The 12,218-nt window shown below is 47.4% G+C and overlaps 1 protein-coding gene across 1 annotated transcript; it reads right to left on the reverse strand.

Moving 5' to 3' along the window:
- Positions 1 to 5,541: 5,541 nt before the first annotated feature.
- Positions 5,542 to 10,491, reverse strand: LOC124696428 (adenylyl-sulfate kinase 3-like). Its single transcript, XM_047229160.1, has 7 exons — positions 10,293 to 10,491; positions 8,931 to 9,071; positions 7,629 to 7,778; positions 7,435 to 7,553; positions 7,278 to 7,362; positions 7,109 to 7,155; positions 5,542 to 5,877 (listed from the first exon to the last, which is right to left on the reverse strand). The coding sequence occupies exons 1-7, from the start codon at positions 10,474 to 10,476 to the stop codon at positions 5,779 to 5,781; spliced, it is 825 nt and encodes a 274-aa protein (XP_047085116.1). The 5' UTR covers positions 10,477 to 10,491; the 3' UTR covers positions 5,542 to 5,778.
- Positions 10,492 to 12,218: the final 1,727 nt, after the last annotated feature.

Consider the following 12,218-nt stretch of genomic DNA (forward strand, 5'->3'; position numbering starts at 1 on the left):
CTTATTGCAACCTTGAAGCCAACATATGGTTCAAGAATTGCCTATGGACAACTCCTACAAATATAACTCAATGCAAACATTAGTCCATAGGGATTGTCATTAATTACCAAAACCACACATGGGGGCTCCATGCACTTTCAGTAATCCCTGTACCACTTAAACAAACATTAGTGTATCACATATATTGACATCAAACACACAAAACATAATGTGAGAGATGTTCTTTCACTTGGCCGGCCAGCCTAAGGGAGGAGGAGTCCCAAGTGGACTCCCCCCCATGGTGGCCGGCCACCCCACCAAAGGAAAGGGGGGAGTCCCACTCCCCCTAGGTTTGGTCATATGGAAGGTTTATGTTGGGGTCTTATTCGGAGACTTTTGACCTAATCCTTGGGGCTTCCACCTATATAAAGAGGGGAGGAGAGGGGTTGGCCGGCTACACCAAGCCCTCCTAGGCCGTAGCCCCCAAGTGGCCGGCGCCCTAGACCCCCTCTCCCAAACCCTAGCGCCCCTCCTCCACCATATCTCCCACATACGCTTAGCGAAGCTCCGCCGGAGATCTCCATCAACACCGCCACCACGCCGTCGTGCTGCCGGGATTCCGAGGAGGATCTACTACTTACGCTGCCCGCTGGAACGGGGAGAAGGACGTCGTCTTCATCAACACCGAACGTGTGACCGAGTACGGAGGTGCTGCCGGATTGTGGCACCGTCAAGATCTTCTACGCGCTTTTGAAAGCGGCAAGTGATCGTCTACCGCAGCAACGAGAGCCTCCTCTTGTAGTCTTTGGAAATCTTCAAGGGTTAGTCTCGTTCATCCCCTCGTTGCTCCCATCTTCTACATTGCATCTTGGCTTCGATTGCGTTCTCGCGGTAGGAATTTTTTTGTTTTCTATGCTACGAATCCCTACATAAATAACCATAGGCATGTGTTCCGTATATAGTCGTACGTGCTCGCAATGAGAAACTTGCACAACATCTTTTGTCCTACCAGCCGGTGGCAGCCGTGCCTCTAGGGAAACTACTGATAATTAAGGTACTCCTTTTAATAGAGTACCGGAGCAAAGCATTAACACTCCGTGAACACATGTGATCCTCATATCATAGCCTTCCCCTTCGGCTATCCCAATTTCTGTCACTTTGGGGCCTCGGGTTCCGGACAACAATATGTGTATACAACTTGCAGGTAAGATCATAAAACAATGAATATCATCATGAATCAATAACATGTTCAGATCTGAAATCATGGCACTCGGGCCCTAAGTGACAAGCATTAAGCATAACAAGTTGCAACAATATCATAAAAGTACCAACAACGGATACTAGGCACCATGCCCTAACAATCTTATGGCTATTACATGAACAATCTCATCCAATCCCTACCATCCCCTTTAGCCTACATCGGGGATTTACTCACACATGGATGGGGGAAACATGGATGGTCGATGGAGAGGCGTCGGTGGCGATGATGGAGATGATCTCCTTCAATTCCCCGTCCCGGCAGGGTGCCAGAACGGAGTTTCTGATCCTGAAATAGGGTTTTCAATGGCGGCGGAGTTCTGGATGTCTTCTGGAAAATTGGTCGAACCCCCGTGCGTTTTTAGGTCAAGGGATTTAAGTAGTCCAGAGGGGAGCGCCTGGGGCTGGCCGAGGCGGCGCCCCCATGTGGCGGCGCGGCCATGGGCCCACTGCGCCGCCATGTGGCGTGCGCGCCTCGTGGCCCCCCTCCGTCTCGTCTTCTGGCTCCGTGGGTCTTCTGTGAAAATAGGCCCATTGCAATTATTTCCGGGGATTTTCCTAAAAGTTGATTTTCTGCACAAAAATAAGACACCAGGGCAATTCTGCTGAAAACAGCGTTAGTCCGTGTTAGTTGTATCCAAAATACACAAATTAGAGGCAAAACAATAGCAAAAGTGTTTGGGAAAGTAGATACGTTTTGGACGTATCACGGTCCCTCCAAATCCATCGAAAAATGATATAAGATATGAGGGCAGAATCTGATCCAATCTGTCCCCATTACAGCCTAATGCCCAACAGGCCTAACGTGAATGGCAGAAGAGAGCGATAGTCAGCATCGATGATATAGTTTGGACTATTGGCATGTAGTTGATGGGATTCGCTCCATAGAAAACAAAATTTTACTACGATATGTGAACGAATTCAAGATCCAATCTAGAAAAGAGCCAAAATCCAACAACTGTTGCCTATGGGTTCGAGAATCTTTGGACATGATCGAGACACCTCTCTGATTACTAAGCAATACGGTACCTAGATGTCCATACTGATTCCCAGACATTCAAAAAATATCTTTATCGGTTGAACCACGATGTCAATAATTCAAACGGTCTTGTATTCCATTTTCTTTGTCTCACGATATCACTTGCCCTAGATTAGATCGTCTGTATCCCCCATACCTAGCTCAATCTCGTTACCGACAAGCATGCTTTACTCGTACGCAATTCAATGTCACCTCGTGATTAAACTCTTTAACCATGTGCTTGCAAGCGGTGTAAAACATTTCATTGCCGAGTGGGCATCCACAGATATATTTCTTCATCATGTGGAAGTACAAATCTACTCTGGATACATGCAAACCAACAAGTACTTTCCGAGAAGTTACGAAGTGACGTTTGATTCCAGTAACATAATGTCATTGTCTAAGGATAAGGATACTTGACATTGGAAAGCTACAACAAATTAAACATAGTGACATGGTCATATTTCTTTGCTTAGTTAGGTCTTGTCCATCACGTCATTTTCCTAATGACATGGTCCCGTTATTAATTGAAAACACATGTCTATGGTTAGGAAACCTCACCATCATTAACCACCGGACTAGTGCAGTAGAGGCTTACTAGGGACACCGTGTTTATTTATGAAACCGCACAAGTATTATGTTTCCGGTTAATACAATTATAGCATGGAGTATAAACATTTATCATGAACAATGAAACATGATAATAAAAAAATAGTATTGTATCAGAAACATATTTTCAACTGCACTTGATTTTGGCCGACACGGAAAGCTAGCGAGAGGGTAGCAGAGTTCCTTGGAAGTTTTACTTCCCGGTCGCATCTCTCCCTCCTAGGTCGCTCCTCCCCCGAGTTGCTCCAGAGGTGCACACCCAACCTAGAAATCCCCCTCCCCGATCTCGGCTCCACGGGCTGCCACCGCTGGCAGCCGGCACCCATCCCATCGAAGACGGAGGGCTAGAGAGGCGCTCCATGGGCAGAGGTGGTGTGCTTGCTAGGGGTGTATGTAGGTCGGCCCGGCCTAATGTTCTCCAGTGGAGTGGCGACGTGGAGGTGTTGTCGCGCCACCGGGGTACGTGGTGCTCCAATCTGATTTGGGCCTCATGGTCGATCGATGCCAGTGTGGACGTGTGGGGATACCTTCTAGTCTATGGCTATTTCGGGAGGGAGAAGACTTGTGGCACGGCGGGGGGGGGGGGGGGCTGGTCTTGCGAATAAAGGTGGGGTGAACCTGCTGATCTCGGAGCGCCAAGTCGTCGATCTGCTTCATGTTGGCCTCCTTGATCTAGACCCTAACGGCTTCTGGTCTTCCTATCGGAGATTTCCGCTGATTAGCGCATGGCGCCACCGGATATCTAGAGGGGTGATACTATCATGCGCGCCGTATTTTCATCCACTCAGGCTTCATGAGGGCATGGTGTGAAGGCTTCTTGTGGGCATGGCGCGAAGCTTCGCTTTCTTGTCGGTACGATGTCACATGTCTAGATATATTTTTTCCATGAAAGTAACAGAAGTGAAGAAAATCACGACGGCTGTGGTTGAAGATTTGTGATGGTGGAGAGATGTATTGGTTGCGATGAAGACTATGCAGAAAAAAAGGTGTGTCAGGCCCGGGGTCGACCTCTAACCCTACTGTACGCTCGCCCGGTCACCCTGTTCAGTGTTCAGGCCGCGAGCCACTACGCCCAACTCTCGCCAAATCCTGGACCGGCATTGACCTTGCGGGACTAAAATGTTAAACTAATCAAACTTGCCTCGTCAACCACACGCAATCCGCGTTGAATCCCGTCTTGCACTGCTGCACACACCAGCAGCGCATGAGGTACGATACGGCCTCTACACATCGTCGTCAATCCGGCGTGATAGAAGGAAATTCACTGGCTGCTAGCTAGTGCGTGTCGAGCGATAAAAACCTAAGGTCAATCCAGTCGGTTTTCTGAATTCTTTCGTTTCGTTGTTTCGATCTGAAAAGACTTTGACCGTAGCTACATATATATAACAAAACTAAACGTGAGGCGGCCATGCGGTAATCGACGGCGTACGACAGGCACCCTGGCTGACCGTGTACCAGTTCTTTCTCTCCGTTGCTCATTTTACAGCCGCTAAATGTTTCGTAGAGGCAGACACCGTCGTCTACGCTGTGCAACCAGCCTGGAACAGAATGCTATAGTTCAGAGCTTCAGAGGAAGAATGGAGCACTTGTTTGTTCGGTTCTTTCTTTTTGACACTCGCAACGCTTGTTTCTCTTAATTAGGTATATAATTCGGACGGACCTGGTGCAACGCGATGTGATCCGTAGTCCATTTCCTTTTTCGTTTCCAAGCAGAAAAAAGTGGTCAGAACTCGGGAAGAAATTCAGACCTGAGAGCACGCGCAAGCGATCTGAACGAAGCTTCGGACGATAATCGGACGTCACCGGCGGCGGGCGAATGGCGAGTCCACTAATCAGGGGTAAGCAACTTTGCAAGTGATCATGTCATCTCGCCCGATGAATAATGGTCGGGGGTCAAAGTAGGATCAGGTGTTGGTTGGCTGTAGTGGCATCAGATGTGTGTAGGACGTCCTTTTCACCTATGCCTTTGCGGCTCGCTGTCTCGGTGCTCTCACTGCTTTCGTGCTCCTGATTGTAGATCGCAGGAGCGTGGTTGAGGATGGCAGGAGATCAGATTATTTACACTTGAAAAACAGCATGATCTCAGAAGATATCGATGCTCAGTTGTGATGTGAATGTATAGCAGTCAGCAAGGAGCCGAGGACTGTTTTTTTCTTTTGTAACAAAAGACTTCGCTTTAGCTTGTTTCCAAATGGGATATTAGACTGGAAAATTGACAGCAGTAAGGTGTCACTAAAACCATGGCAAACATGTCTGAAGTAACACAAACACATAGCTGGCGCTACATCTTCTTCTCAGAATTTTTACTCTGTGCTAACAAAATGTACATGTACAGTTTATTCATACTTCACAGACCCAGAATCAAACACTCCCTCCGTCTATAAAATGATGTCTCAACTTTTGACGAATTTAGATGTATCTATATACTAAAAATAGGTCTAAATACATCTAAATTTTGACAAAGTTAAGACATCCTTTTATGGATGGAGCGAATAATACTACCTCTGTCCTAAAAAGGATGTCTTGACTATATCTAGATTCGCATGTATCTAGACACATTTTTGTATGTAGATACATGCAAATTTAGAAAAAGTTAGGACATCCTTTTTAGGACGGAGGGAGTACATCACCATTTCACCTAGAATCAGCAAACGACTTTTACACCCTCCTAACCGAAATGAGCAAGAGTTGATTTTTTTATAGCTATAATAACACAAATACACAAGAAACGAGTAGCATAGGACAATAAAATTAACAAATGGATGTGCGTCCCTTTCTTCATGAAAAGGCAGCTTGTTGCTTCAATAATAACACCTCTTATTCAGGACCAAATGGATCGTACCTGTGTCCATGAGTTATGGACACAGAAGAATAAGATCAATCTTCTCAGATATACTCCCTCCATTCAGATATAGCTAAGCCTGCAAATATCCGTTCTTTTCAAGGTAGAACAGAACTTGCATGGCCATTGCCTTGGGTGAAGGGCACTCCCCATCTTCCATCTTAATTACTATCTGTAGAAGATCATAAAAAATCGTTTCAGCTTTTAAAGCAGATGAATATATTGAGAACTGAGTGCTAACTCAGCGGCAGGGCTAGCAAGTGCGCAGCCAGCCCACTGGTGTTCGAATCCCCACCTAGCAGTAATTTCGCTAGGAGGGGCAGACTTTAAACCGGGTTATCATCCTAGCGTCCATCCAAAGGGAGAGTCTCATACTACCTAACAACGTATAGCCAAGGGAGGGATCATTCCCCCATTGGTCAACATTTAAGCAGATGAATATATTTGAATTTTACATGGTGGAAGTAGCAGTAACAGATGAAGGTCTTAAGGGTATCGCTGAAAGCTGATTGATTATCTAGGCTCTAGCATACTGGATTTATTCAAGTAAATGAGTGGTTCAGCTGTAATCTACATGAGCTACCAACATGTATCCCAGGTTCAAAAAATAAGTTGGACTTTCCATACAAAAAAAGAAAAGAAACAAGTACAGTTCTATTTCTCCAGCTTAAATGAAACAATCAAGAGCTGGCAAATCATTAAGTCTGGGACTGGATGACATCCCATTATGTTAGCGCATAATAAAATACAAAATGGTTGCTTATATCATCTACTAAGTAATCAATATTGGACACATTGACATAGGAAAATACCTAGACTCACTAACTATTACTCGACTTTAAAGTTCTATATTTTGCCATGTATTCACCAAACAAGAATTAAATGGAGTTAACTGTGACAGATAAAGAGTACATCCGATAAAGGCGACCAAACTCAAGGGAATTGTCACACTGGAGCATCCCACAAAAACCTATCACTCAACACTGGAGATATTACCAAGAGATGATTCACCCCGAAAGGTATCTTTTCCAGCACAATAACACATCCAGTACTTCGGGGCAGTATCCACTCCTTTACTAACACCAAGTGAAAAGCCTGGTGACCCAAGTCAAGTTCTTCGCCTGACTAGTTGTGCAAAATTAGCACGGCCGACAAATTGTTCAATTACAACTGTGCATTGTGCATGAGATCTTTGGAATCAGTTGGTCACCTATCCCCCCACCCCCAACCCACCCCATCCCAATGATGTTCTTATATGCTGGGTCGACGAAAATGGTTAACACCTTCGGCACTAATGCCTGTTCAGAGAAGATGAAATGTCTTTTCCTTTTAGGTTTGAATTTTCTTCCTGGTTAATCAAAAAATGAAGAAAGCAGGAAGGAGGGGTATGATGAAAAGCTCACCTCACTATTCACTGGTGATTCGTATGGATCATCAACTCCGGTGAAGCCTGTTTGTCAAAAGCAATGCTTAAAGCGTAAGAAAGTCTTGTACTTTCAGCATGGAAGTTCTTTTAGTTGGCGTTCAATGCATTATAACATGAAACTTAAATGTTCAAAATCATGCCCATACCTTTAATCTTTCCTGTGCGTGCAAGCTTGTATAAACCTTTAGGATCACGAGCTTCACATAATTCTAGTGGCAAATCCATAAATACCTATAAAGCTTGTGTGTGGTTAGACGGGGTTAACATTTTACGAGGCTTCAAGGAATCATAAGATAGGCATACCTCAATAAATCTAGAATCTGGAAGTAGAGCTCGGCATGCATCACGGTCTCTCCTGTATGGAGATATCAAACTAGCAATGCATATGGTACCAGCATCTGCAAAAAGTTTTGCAACTTCTCCTGCACCAGAAAATAGGACTGTAATTGAAGTACAAAACTGTTTATAATGAATGAGTCTTTTTTGCCAGAACTTACCAACTCTGCGTATATTTTCGGTACGGTCTTCTGCCTTGAAGCTTAGATCTCGATTCAGACCATGTCTGAGGTTGTCACCATCAAGGACATATGTGTGGTGGCCTCTGCAGTGTAACTCCCGGCTCAATGCACAGGCAACGGTGCTTTTACCTGACATGAAAACATGGTACGTCCTTGTGATGGCTTCCTTAAGTGTTAGATACTTTTGAAGCTACAAGAGAACCAAGATATTCCTAGCGGTGGTTCATGACAGACCAAATCAGCTGAAACATGTTTTACTTTTAGATAGGAGAGAAGCTCATGAGCCAACTCAAAACCACAGGGTAGGTAACAAAACCTGTACCACATAGGTTAAAATCAAACTCGCAGGATAATATGGTGCTAATCACTATCCAAACCATCATCTACCAAAGGAAAAAATGTTATACGGCAATGAAAATGGATTTCAAAATGAGTGAATAGTAGCAAAGTGAGAGTGAAGATCATGTAATGATGGACAATATAGTGAATATCATGTACTTGTGATGGCTTCCTTAAGTGTCAGATACTTTTGAAGCTACAAGAGAACCAAGATTTTCATAGCAGTGGTTCATGATAGATGAAATCAGCTGAATCATTTTTTACTTTTAGATAGAAGAAAAGCTAGGAGCTAACTCAAAACCACAGGGTAGGTAACGAAACTAGTACCGCATAGGCTAAAATCATCATCCAAACCATCATCTACGAAAGGAAAAATGCTAGTATACGACAATGAAAATGGACTTCAAAATGAGCGGAGAAGCAAAGTGAATGAAGATCATGTAATGATGGAAAACACAGTGAAGATCATGTACTGATGCCAGTGCAGAAAATTCGACAGTTATGAGAAGGTGGTACCTAAGCAGTGTACCAATCTGTAACTTATGTCAACATCAAGGACCCAGCTGCCTATAGAGCAGACACCAAACTAATATGAGCACAATCACTCACAGTAATGGCCTATGGAAGAAGTGTCGAGATTGCGTGAATGCTGAATTCTGAAGCTTGATTTGGTCAGACATGCCAGATTAGATGGAAATGTCTCCTCAAACTAATATGGAAACATCTCTAAATAATTGTATATCTATTGGTTAAGATTGAATGCTAAAACTAAACTGTCAATTCTTCGGTTGTAACACCAAACCAACAAATTAATCAGAAGAATAAACACCATCATAACAGGAAGAACCCATTTTGACGAAACAGATAACTGTGCCAAGACACTTGACCAACAATGTGAAAAGGTAACACCACGTGAAACTCAAGAAAATATTGCAAATATACCTGAACCACTGAGTCCTGTGATCCATATGACACATCCTTTTTGCCCCAGCAATTTCTGCCTCTCGGGTTGTCCGATTGGGCAATCATGCCACAGAATATTAGTCGACTTCCCAATGTTCGACATGACAGGCTTCTCCTGCACTGATAATGGGTACCAAGAAATTGTTAGTGTAACTCTGTTCCTGTTGTTGATCAAACCCATTCCCAAAGAAGTAAAAGAGAACATAGCAAAGGAGAAACTACATCAAAACAGCCAAGCCGTGCAATTTTGTACAACTTTTTTTCCTTCACATTATTGCCTATCAACTCAAAGTGTTTGTGGAACATGCTTCTTAGTTCACCAAACATAACACAAAAAGGGAAAGACAATATTTTCCCATACTTAGCATTCCCATTGTAGGTACCAATCTTGACCATCAACCAGCCACGTTTTAAAGCTTTCACTTAAAGATCATTTTACCCTCGTAATAATCTAATAAGAGATTCCAAAATGGAAATACTGAAGCATCATGACAGAAAAGAAATTTCCCCTAGCCCGAGCCGCTTCCCCTGTAGCATATATGGCACGCAATGCGTGAACTAAAAAAAAAATCAAGTTCATAATAACTAGTCTGTTTTAAGTAGATTAATCCCTACAACAAACAATCGTATTGCTACTAGTTTATCTTTACACCAAGTATTAGAACATGACTCGAACCCATGAGATGAGACCAAATGTGCCAATTATGAAGACTTCCTTCTTTCCCTCCACCGAAACCAACAGATTTAAGAGCATTGCTGGCGACTGTGCCGCTGGCTCAAATGACTTAGTTCCATACATATTTATTTCTATAATGACGTGCCATTGTCCACAACACCTTCAATTCTATCCTACGTTCTGTTTATACTCCCTCCGTCCTCAAATAAGTGGACATCTAGCGCTAAACTTTGTCCACAAAAGAGTGTACTCATATCTTTCCAATGCACTTTAATTGCTTCTCTCTCATCGCACAGAAATCAAACCCAATAATATTAAGCACATATTCTTCTTGTTTTCTACATACACTTAGCTTATTGGAGGAGAAGATGCATGTTCTTAATGTATTTTTTACTCCACTTCATAATTTGTGTCTTGGAAACTCGCATGTACACTTATTTACGGACGGAGGGAGTATATCAGTAGTTCAGTACACCACGGAACTAAGGCTGCTAATAAAGCAGCAAGTGGATAAGAGGACACGATAGACGTAACTCCTCCTATAGCCACGAGATTCCAGTCTCACCACCCCCTCTTGGAGATTCCGAATTCTAGCGCGACTGAACTGAGACAGCGACCCCGCAGCAGCCAACGCCCAAATGGGAGGGGAGATGCCGAAGCCGAACCTGGGCTGCCGGAAGCCTTCCCCTGGCGGAGCTGCTCCATCCCGCTCCCCCCGCACCCGCCGTCGCCGCCCAGCGCCGCCACGACCGAGGCGCGCGCCGCGTGCTTCCTCCGATTCGCCGGTGCCGGTGCCGAGGGCGACGACGCGCGCAGGCGGAGCGCGGGCGGGAACGGGAGCGAGGACATGGTCAGGAGCGGGGCATTGCGCGGGCGGGCGGGCGCGCGCTGGGATCTGGAGGGTAGGTGAGCGGAGCTGGCGTCGGCGGCGGAGGGAGTGGGCAGCGCGGGGAGCTGACGGGTGTGGAGGTGGAGATGAAGGAGGATCAGCAATTCAGCACACAGCCTGGCCGCGTGCGTGCGGGGTACGTGATGGACGACGGGTTAGTTTATTATTCCGTACGGAACAAACAAATAAAGCGGTGCCGTTGACACAGTGCCCAGCAGTTGAGGGGCTGAGCACATAACCAAGTACCGTACTATGTCGCGTAATCACGACCTGAAATTAACTGAGACCCATAATGAATTCGTAAGAGCATCTCCTGTCGCCGTCCCCCAAACCATCCCTGAAAGCAATTTGAGACTCGCCGGACCAAAAAACGGTTCCAGCCGTATCTCCCAAAGCCGAATTTTGTCCGGCGCGCACTGATGTCCGGCACCCCGAGCCCGTTCCCGTCCCACACAATGAAAAGCGAGGCGAACCGACGCGGGGCCGACGCGTCAGCGGCTCAGAAGGCTAAAACCCCGTCGCCTACCTTTGGTCAAGCGACATTAATGGCGTCCCTGTTTTTCAAGACGACGCAGGGACGCGTCTCGTCGTGCATGGCCGCGTGGCCGTCCGCGCCGACGTTATTGCGTGCAACCACCGGCCGCCGCCGCTGTACATTAAGACGCCCCGCGGTTCGTCTCTCACCGCTCCCAAACCTTCTCTTCGACGCCGCCCCTCCCAGATCTTCTCCTCGCCGCTCCAAACAATGTCGACCTCGTCCTCCCGCAAGATCGCCGCGGCGAGCGGCCCGGCCGCGGCGGCCTAACCGTGGCGGAGGCGTGGGCGCCGTACCACGCTAGATATCCGGTCCCGCCGGACATGCGGCCGCCAAGCGGCCGGCGGGCCGGAAGATGGCCGTGAACGGCATTGGCGTCCCGCCGCCGCCGAAGCCGGGCACAGACCAATGGAGGGACGACATCAAGGCCCGGCGGGCTCAACTCACCGCCGAGGAGCGGGCGGATCCGCATTGGGCGGCCAACAACGACGACGACTGGTGGGCGACGTACTTCAAGGCCAAGTACGACGTCGAGATGTACAGCACCCACGGGCTCGTCGGTGGGCCCAACAGCTGGAACAAGGACAACCGCGCCCTGTTCTGGGGCGTTCCGGGGCGCACCCTCGAGAACGTCATCCGCGGCATCCGCAACGGCGCTCCAAGGTTGGAGACGCCGCCGTCACCGCCACCGCCACCGTCTCCTCGAGGAGGACCACCGCAATGGCAGCCGAGGAGGACGACGTACTCGTCCTCCTCGAACTCTTCTTCCTCAGGACCGGCCCGATCGACGTAGTCCTCCTCGTACCGTTCGGCGCAATACAGCGTCCCCAAACGCGAGGTGAAGGAGGAGCCGACGACGCCCGTCAACACGAGGCGTCGCGACAGCGGCAGCAAGAGAGGCGCGGCGGCGCCCTCCTCATCCCGAAGCCGGAGGTGAAGGAGGAGCCGGAGGAAGCGGCGCAGGCGGCGCTACTGGCGGAGTACGAGCGGGAGCAGCGGCTCATCGCCGGCGGGCGACGACCCCGAGGACTGCCCAGGGCTGCGGGCGGCGTGCTTGGCGTCGATGAACGACAAGGACGCCTGGAGGGGCGACCTCGACATGGCGATCGCCATGTCCATCCGCGACTCCGGCAAGCCGCTCGTGGACCTCACAAACGACGGTGAGGC

The sequence above is a fragment of the Lolium rigidum genome, chromosome 3 (assembly GCF_022539505.1).
Source record: "Lolium rigidum isolate FL_2022 chromosome 3, APGP_CSIRO_Lrig_0.1, whole genome shotgun sequence".
Lineage (NCBI taxonomy): Eukaryota > Viridiplantae > Streptophyta > Magnoliopsida > Poales > Poaceae > Lolium > Lolium rigidum.

What these genes read in the sequence shown, in the direction of transcription:
- LOC124696428 (XM_047229160.1), bottom strand. Translation starts at nt 10,476, where the DNA reads ATGTCCTCGCTCCCGTTCCCGCCCGCGCTCCGCCTGCGCGCGTCGTCG. An exon ending in CACAGGACTCAGTGGTTCAG is followed by an intron (nt 7,779 to 8,930) that starts GTATATTTGCAA and finishes TTTTCATGTCAG; the next exon opens with GTAAAAGCACCGTTGCCTGT. An exon ending in ACGCACAGGAAAGATTAAAG is followed by an intron (nt 7,156 to 7,277) that starts GTATGGGCATGA and finishes TTTGACAAACAG; the next exon opens with GCTTCACCGGAGTTGATGAT.